The 9071-nt window shown below is 43.2% G+C and overlaps 1 protein-coding gene across 2 annotated transcripts in view; it reads right to left on the minus strand.

Annotated features, from left to right (window-relative positions):
* Window positions 1-8828, minus strand: part of BEAN1 (brain expressed associated with NEDD4 1) — a 64991-nt gene extending 56163 nt beyond the window's left edge. Inside the window, exons 1-2 of one of the 2 annotated variants that reach the window (XM_074913575.1) lie at window positions 8588-8828; window positions 7477-7551 (exon numbers count right to left, since the gene is read on the minus strand). In XM_074913575.1, the coding sequence (XP_074769676.1) occupies window positions 7477-7551; window positions 8588-8618 (106 nt within the window). In that variant the 5' untranslated portion in view covers window positions 8619-8828. The remainder of the gene's footprint in view (window positions 1-7476; window positions 7552-8587) is intronic. The other variant, XM_074913576.1, reaches the window with a different exon arrangement.
* Between the last annotated feature and the right edge of the window lie 243 nt (window positions 8829-9071).

Consider the following 9071-nt stretch of genomic DNA (forward strand, 5'->3'; position numbering starts at 1 on the left):
TGTTCTTATTTCTACCACTACAGATGCTCCAGCGCTCCTGAAGCATGATCTTGTATCTCCAACTTTGGGAAAGTTTCCAATTTATGGCTTGCTTCATTCAGTAGAAACATTTTTTTTTTCTTTAAATCAGAAGCTCAGAAATGTAGCTCTGAACATAGCTTTGTTTTTTTCTTTTTTATTTTAGACTTCTGTCAGGTTTTTAGACTTCTTTCAGGTTGGCTAATAGGATCAAGTTGCAAAAGTACAGTTTCCACTCATGTTTCCATTTAGGATTGTGCTGTTCTAAAAGCAAAGTCTTTTCTAAAAGTGTGTATCTATATACAAAATCTTTGTTGGTGGTATTCTGCTGTCCCTATACATTGGGACAGTTTTTGATTGGGCCTGATGGTAAGAAATGTACTATACAGCATGTACCCCAGCACACAATAGCATGAATACATTGTAACTGCTTTTCCAATCTATTATTGAATGTCCCATATTCTTTCTAAAGGAACATCTGATTTCACAAATGTGTTTAGTGTGAGCAGCGTGATTATTAGCGTAGTCTAACATACACTTCAAATGATGCATAAAAGTCATCCCAAATAGCTACTCTTTGTTGCTCCTCTGCAGTGTGTGTTCTTTCTCTAGCACCAAGTTGCAGGCCAAAACAGAAATCACTTTGGATTCATGTTCCTCTCCCGACGCGTCTCTGAGGCAGAGTTATAATCACAATACCAAATGACTAGATACTGTTAGGCTACTTGTCAACATGGCACCTGCAAAAAACCAGGAGTGTTAATTTGTCATTCAGAGCTTTTATTGTCTGTTCAAGTCTGCAGGGTTTTTACATTATTTTGCTGAACAGGGAATGAGGATCGCATAGTAGGCTGCCTAATCACCGCACCTTTCGAGGCAAGTTTCAGGGCGACACATCAGGATGACAATAAGTAAATATGGTTTACCAATTTCTAAAAATGCTAGTCTCTTCTGCGCTGGGCTTTCTATGACCTACTTTATTAAAAAAGTTTTGTACTTCTTGTCAGTTGTTTGGCAGTGACTTGCATACTGTGTGTTTGGTGAAAATGGCCACTGTGTACCTCAGTACTCTTAACTTGTAAATAATCATAAATGGGGAACATTTAGCCCAAAATATTGAACTCTGCTAATAAGAGGAAATGGATAAATGTGGATTAGAAGTACAGCTCAATATGAGGTTGTCCTAGTAAGAACTAGTCTTCCAACTGGGACTGAACAGATTGCCATCTGCTGGGTGATCTGCCATGTACTCTATTACACTCTCCCCAAAAGGATCTGGGAACTCTTTTGTAAAGCTCATCTCTTTAATATCCTGAGTCCTTGCTGTAGAAATCCCTGATTTAACTCATTCTGTAAGATGGGGCCTATTCTCAATGTTTAAAAATTGGAAGCAGCGTACTAAGTGATTTAGAGTGACTCAGAAAGCTGTTCTGACTAAAGTGTTTAACTTTATGCTGCAAAATACTAATTTCTGTGTATCTCTTGGGTACCCCAGTGAAAGGGAGATCCACCTGTATTTGTGATCTAACTCGAAAAACATTGCAGGCCAGTTGTAGTTACTTTCCTGTCCTAACTAAGTGGGAACTGGAAAGTGAGGTTAAGTCTGAGCCCGATGGATGACAGGTTGCCTGTGGGCAATTAATTCAGCTACATGAAATAATCATATGAAGAAGTAAATGCAGAATAAATGTTCTGTAAACTGACTTGCAGGAAATCTGTTCCTTCAACCCTAAGAACAGAGACATATATGGGATTGGACAAAGATGGAAAAAAAATGCTACAAGAGAAAATAGGTAGTGCAGTATCTTGTTAGGCAGAGTCAGTGCCAAATCCGTTGACAGATACCAATCCAGGAGAGCCTTCCTTTCTCCTTAAATTGCTATGTAATCTAAAGCAATTAATTTTTCTGCCAACCTTTTTTTTTTTTTGCACTTCCCACCTTTTGTGTTATCTAGACACCTGCAATCTGGAAGGACAAGACCAGTTATTTTGTGCAGGACCTAGGGCAATAAAGCATGAGTTTTAGGTAGGTCTTTTAAGTAGAAGTACTAATGTAATAATTTTGCAGCTAATTCAAAATAAAGCTAGGGTGCTGAAAACCTGTAAAGATCAGACACTTACAGAGCCGCTCTTAAACCATGAAACTAAAAAAGATTAATTACCAATAGGAGAGACTTGAAAGTAAAAAAAAGTAAAACTGTGTGGTTTTCACTATTTCTTTTTATAATGCTCCTAATGAAGAAAGAAAACAATTGCTGAAAAGAAGATCCTCATTTTAATGATAGAAGTAAAGGGATTAACATGCTTGCAACTAAAAACAGCAATTAAAAGATAAGAAACTTAGAATTAAAGAGGCCAAAGAAACAAAAGTGTCATAGAAGTGCTATGTGCATTAATATAGACAGTGATCAAGTGGCTTCGGCTGGAATGGTCTCCAGTGAATTGTCTTGAAGACTGTAGGTGTCTCAATGTCATATAATGTCATTATTTTTAAAAAACAGTCTGAGGGATTTCAGGAAGTTCTAGTGTGATATGTATTAAGTCTTGGAGCTAAAATTGCTGTCTACATAAATGTTGTCAAAGCCGAGTTGCTTGCTTCTGCCAGCTCTGAATTTGAGGCCAAATTTTCAAAGCCTCTGAAGATAGAAACTCGTAAGTAGGCTTTGCAAAAGCTCATAATCAATTAGGTGTCCACCTCTCCTTGAAAGATGCTTTGCATAAAGGCATCTGGGCATCTACTGCATTTTTAGGTGCTTGAACATCTTGCTCAGACACAATCGTTATATAATAATGAACTGTCAGGCTGCGAGAGTTAATGGCGCTCAGCACCTCTAAAACGTATCTTCCCCCTACTTTTCTCTGAGAGGTTTCTCAGTATGGCTGCTTCTACCACCTGATCAGATCCCCTTCAAAAACTAAAGCACTGTTTCTATTTATTTGATGGGAGCAGCGTTGGACTCTAATCTGTCCTTTTGCATAGTAGCTGCATCAGAATTAATTCTAATCTATTGTTCTCTCCACTAAAAAAAAAAAAAAAAAAATCAGGAATGGGAGGTAGAAGTCGGGAGAAGCTGCTGAAACTAAAGCATTAAGTCAGTAGTTACAGTGGAAATGAATGATTTGGAGTTGTCAGCCTACATCCTCATAAAGGAGGATAAGAAATTGTCACACTTGGAGAGAAATTGATACCTCCCTAGTGCAGATTCCAGCCTAATACATGAAAAGGTGAAAAAATCACTCCTGATGTAGGAGATGATTTTAAGCCATCATAAAATAAATTGATGGCAGAAAGATACTGAACAGGATATGACTTATTAAGGGAGAAGAACAAAGAATTCTGAGGTGTGGTTCTGGAGGCATTTGAACATCCTCCCCTTCTACACAGCTGGAGTCACTAAAGCCTGAAGTGCGATGTGGAAAACTATAGGGAGATATGGGGTGTGCCTTTAAGGAAAGGGAGGTGGGAGCCTCCTTGGTGCCTTCAGGAAATATCCACACTTTGAGGAAAAAAAATCAGTGAAGGAAAACAAATAGATATTCTGGGGATTAAACTTTGCTGTGCACTTAGACAGCATGTGTTTTCTTTATTGCCTGGCATCACAGACCTACATGGTTCCTGGCATTCTCTGGTAGGGAAGAGAGAGACGGGTAATAGGTGGTAGATATTGGTGCTTTGATCCCTGGCACTTCTCAAGGCATCCCACAAGTGGAAGGGAAGATCCTGCTGTGGGGTGCAGATCTGTAAGTCTGTCTCTTAAACTTCCTGGCAGAATGAACTCTCTCCAAGACACCAGCTCACAGCAAAGCTGTCACACACAGGCTTGAAGCAATCTCTTGTCTTTCTGGATATGTATCAGATCTGGTGCAGCCAACAGAACCACTGTAAAATACTTGCACAGACCCAGAATCACCCAGTTTCTTCCTCTTTGAACTGAGGCACTGGGCTCCACCTGTGCATATGAATGTGGAGTTATGTTCACTGAGTACTGGCCTCTAGACAACTCTTAAACTGGCTGAGTTCGGGGAAGAATGCAGGGTTTGCCATCAAGAACAAGACCTACGGACTTTGTAGCAGTGGAGAGAGCATTTTATTCTTGCTGTGTATGGAAAGATTTCCTTATTTATGAGTAGAAGTTTATTCAACCCTCCACCATTGTCCTGGGGTCTCAGAGCACAGCTAGCAGTGCTGTAGTCAATGACAACACAGCTGGCAGCCAGCTGTGCTGTCACTGCCTGTGAGCCGAATGCTGAGGGACAGCATCCAAAGTGTCTACTCAAGGGCCTACTGGTTTTAGGATCAGGATTTTCTGCATTTTTCCTTTGTAGCAAGTATGTCCCTGTGTCTGGTTTAGGTGGGTTTTCATGCAGAAAGAGGAAAGCTACAGTACGAATGCTTTTGTTCTTTCTTAATTTTGTGAGGTAATTCTGTTTTGAAAGAGTAAGTTTGTAAGATCTATAAAGGTTATAACACAGGAATCTTAATGCTGGATTTTAAAACGCTGTCTGCATATTTTACAGTGTTGTTTTTCCCGACTCATGCATCCAAATGAACGTTTTGCATATCTCTGGACATTCCTTGTGCTCTTAGATGTAACAGCAGGGACACAGTTCAATACAGATATCATAAAGATTTACTAATATTTAAATACATAACTATATAGTCACTTAATAGTTGTAAAATAACTATCCTTTTATAATAGCTGATATGTATTGGCAATCTGGATATTTGCTTGAAAAATCAGTTGATTTGTTTGTTTTTTACCTGTGCTTACAATCAATTTCTTCAGAGATAAATCTCAGAACAGCTGGGGAGGAGGTAGAGGAGGCAGCAGTATGCAAGAAGGGAAGGCAGTTTGGCTAGAAATGTTTGTCTGCCTTTTTACTTCTCTGGCAGTTTTGGGAGCTCTTCATTTAAGTATTAGAAACAGGGACCAAGGTTCATGACTGCTGATTAAGAATGATTTACACTCATCGCCATCAATATTTTCTAGAGATAGTTTTGACTTTTTACTTTAAAAAACAAACAGACATACCTGACCAAAAGCTAAAAACACTTTGCAAAGAAAATCCAGTGTTTCTCTGAAAAAGAAACATTTAAAGCAACAAAGCTAACTGCAAATTTTATTGCTGATTAGAAAGCTCCATTAAATGCTGAGACTGTCAACCTGCCTTGGTACCGTGTGGCTGAAGTCACATAGCTCCATTCCTATTAGCCTGCCTGGACTTGGCTTGTGCAACTTTACCCCTTCGTCATGTACAAGAGCAATATTCTCAAGGCACAGCCGACTCTGTATGAGAAGAGCTGCAGTTTGGCTCCTGGGCCTTTGCACTTGTTCAGGAAATTCAGTGCTGGGAGGGTAAACAGGTCTAGTACCTGATATATGTGAATTCTGTACAGCTGAAGGATCCGCTGTGTAGTGTCCTTCCTGTAGTACATAGTAACAGCCTGGGGTAACACCAGTCTCTTTCCATGTTCACTATGAAAGCATAACAGAAGCCACAGTTTGGTGGTTTTTTTTGGCTAATGCCCACCTGGTATTGTGTTAATATTATCTGTTATTGCCAGTAGAACATTTCACAGTTTAGGCATTACAGTAATTAAATACGATAGCCCTTGTGTAGAAGGCCAGAACATTGGGCCCGAATGAACTGTCCTCAGTTAAGGCCAAAGCAAAACAAAAATATCGTCCTATGAACACTTAATTTTGAAGAGACGTAGGCAGTCTATTTGCAATTTGAAAATTAGGGCAATACTCAGATTGCTCTGGACTGTCTGCTGCAACAGTTCTATTACCAAACTCTACTAATCTAAAGTTAATGCAATACAAAGTTGTCTTGCCATGAAGAAGTGGTCTCTCTGGGAGAGGCAGTGGCAGGGAGAAATCTCAGTTTAAGGGTCAAGGAACATGAAAGCAAAGAATGGGGGTAAGAAATAATGTTATTCTGATATGAATCCCCAAACTAAACATACGCTGGCTACATACGTAATGAAGTGCCATAAAATGTCATTTCATGCACAATGTAAAACCAACAGCTCTGTGTAAAAATAATCTAAACAGTATTTTTGCAATATTAACCTGTAACAACATAAGCATGTTACAAATATTTTTTGCCAAGTCTACAGGCAATTCACTAATAAATGGGTAGACTGCCACATGTAAGCATGACATACTCATGTAAGCATTTACAGTTTCCTGTCATTTTTGTATTATTTTCTCAGACTTAGGTGATGCCAGTTGGTCATCTATTACATAGCCAGAGGGTGAACAATATTCATCAGCAGCTACTGATTTTGCACTTGGTCTTGAGCCCAACTTTAACATGATTTTCCTAGAAGTTTAAGCAATTACCAGGCAATCTGAAAGACAAACTCTGCATTTACTTTGTTTTGCACTGTCTGCACCTTTACCCACCAAACTCTGCTCCTTGTTACCAAAGTTATCTTAGGGCTAGGTCCTACAAATATCTGGTGTTGATGGAAGCTGATCTTGACACTAGGAGTAATTTCTCCTAGTTGGTAGGTTGTGGCAGCAAACATTAAGCCTGATATTTCTAGCCTGTGAACAATAGTAGCTGCTTGACCGTGTTGTTCCTTTATGTATTTTCAAAAGTAAGTAACTTTTTGCCTGTTCTTTCTTTAAACTTCAGATTTAATGTGATTTTTCACCCAGATGGGAATTCTATCTTGAAAGTCGTAAGCAGATTATGACTTTGGTAGCAACATTTCAACATGGCTTCTCCTGAGCTGCAGCACTTGCTCTGAGAGGTTTCTTGGTTGTTTTAATTGTTGTGTATATAGTTTTATCATTATGCATTCTTTCAACTACTCTGTTTCCCTGCATACATGGGGTTTTCTGCCAAAACAGGACCAGTGATATGGGCAGAATTGGCTCCTATAATGTTATATTTCCTTTTCAGAAAACCTTTCATGTAATAACTACAAAAGTTAGTCATAAAAAGTAGAGTAGAAGGAAGTTAAATGTCAGGCATTGTTTTATTTCAATGACTGGAAGTAATTTTTAGCCACATTTGTTTCACTAGTGAGTATCAAAATGATATAAATTTTGACTGATGTCAGTGTGCTCATTTCGTAAATCAGTTTTAAGAGCTATGTGCTAATTTGTTTTTGTGGGAGAAAATGCTGAAAAGGAGGATTTTCTTTTTTTTAAAAAAAAGGAAATATTGGAGTACTTGTAGCTGACACTAAATTTTATGGTCTTCTATTTCAGACAATTCACTCATTTCTGTGAGTTTTGTATGTGTAAAGATCACAAGGTTAAGCCTGTTTCTGTTTAACTCAGTTGTTTTCTTAGTCAGGAAGCTATTTGCTTTTTAATGGATTGATGTTTATCTGCTAGAGGACTTTAAATATAATATTCCTACAGCTGTACATGACTGCAAGGCATGCTATTAATGCAGTTAAGAAAAAAAAAAGAAGGAAAAAAAGAGATTACTTACAGAGATTGGAATAATTGCTGCCTATTCCAATATGGATGGAGCTTCCAGAGATGAGAGGAAGATGGAAGAAAAGAACTAAGGAGGGAAAAATGGGAAAAAAAAAAAAAGTCCTTAATAGCAGTTTGTTTTTGTTTTGCAACCAGATGTCAGTTGAAGACACATTGTGTTGTTAACATGCACCCACTCTCTCTGAGGCAGGATTGCATGTTTCAGACTCTGAATATACGCACAGATGTAGCTTGAATGGGGGTGAAAAAACCAAACAAGTCATTGCTTCATACTTCCAGGAATCACTCCAGGTCAGGAAATGGTATTATATATTGATTTAATGCCTCTTAGATTCAAAAACTCACGTATAAACAGCAATGTGTTATATAAATATGCTAATTATTGTTGTTAAGTCATTCACCACTCTCTGAAACAGGCACCTGCCATTGTAAAATGAAATAACTGTTTCCTAATTTGTTTAAGTGCATCTTGAATACATTAGGCGTGTGTGTGTGTCAAACTGGGTTGGAATAAATTTATTCTAAAATTTGATACACATACTCCCCCTATGCATTTAAGCTTTAATATTTATAACTTGCACTTCAAAGATTTATACTTGCAGGCAACAAAATGCACACGAGTAAAACGTGTCCTCAATAACAAAATGTGGAGATTTTTTAAAAGAGGGGCTGCTTTGCCCCTGCGGTCGCGTGTACACGAGGAGCCCCGGGAGTCGGCCGGGTGCCCCGCAGCCCCCGCCCGGCGTTGTGCCCAGGCTCCGCTCGCCGCCCGCGGGGCTGCGCGGCCCCCCGCGCCCCGGGGCCGCTCCCGGCTCTGCCCCTCGGCCGCCCCTCGGCGCTGACCTTCCTCGGCGGGTCCTTCCCCCGCCCGCCGCCGCTCCGCGCCGCGCTGGGGGCACGGCCGGGGGGTGCGGGGTGCCCGACTAACACAAAGTTTCCGCGGAGCCCCGCCGCCGCCGCCGCCCGCCTCGCGGCGCCCCCCGGGGCAGAGAGTCCGCCCGGCTGCCCCCCGCCCCGCCGGCCGGGCCGGGCCGGGCCCCCCGCTGCCGCCCGCGGCCGGGGCGTGCGCCCGGCGGGGCTCCCGCCGCCCCAGCGCGCCTTACCCCAGCAGGCAGCGGCCGCCGGTGCCTCCATGCGCCTCCGCCGCGGCTCCCCGGCGGCTGGCGGGCGGCAGCGGGCGGCGAGGCGGGCGCAGCCGCCGCCGGGAGACGCGCCCCGCCGCCTCCTCCTGCGAGCGGGGCCGGAGCGGCGGCGGCGGCGGCGGGTGGACGGAGCCGGCGCCCATGGGCGGAGGGCGGGGGGAGGCGGGTGACCTCCGCCCCGCGGGGGCCGGCCGGAGCTCCCCCTCCCCTGCCCTGCCTCCAGCCGCGGCGGGGAGGGACGGAGCCGGGGGGGCGGGCGGCGGCCCGGCCGGCGGGGAGCGGGGCCCCCGGCGTGCGGGGCGGGGGGCGGCGGCGGCCCGGCCGGCGGGGAGCGGGGCCCGGAGGCGGCGGGGCCGGTGCAGGCCGCACGGCGGGGCGGGCCGGGCCGCCCGCGGGGCTGCACATGTCGGGGGGGGCCGGGCTCGGCCCGGGCTCGGGGGTGCCC

Source organism: Athene noctua, chromosome 9 (genome assembly GCF_965140245.1).
Source record: "Athene noctua chromosome 9, bAthNoc1.hap1.1, whole genome shotgun sequence".
Lineage (NCBI taxonomy): Eukaryota > Metazoa > Chordata > Aves > Strigiformes > Strigidae > Athene > Athene noctua.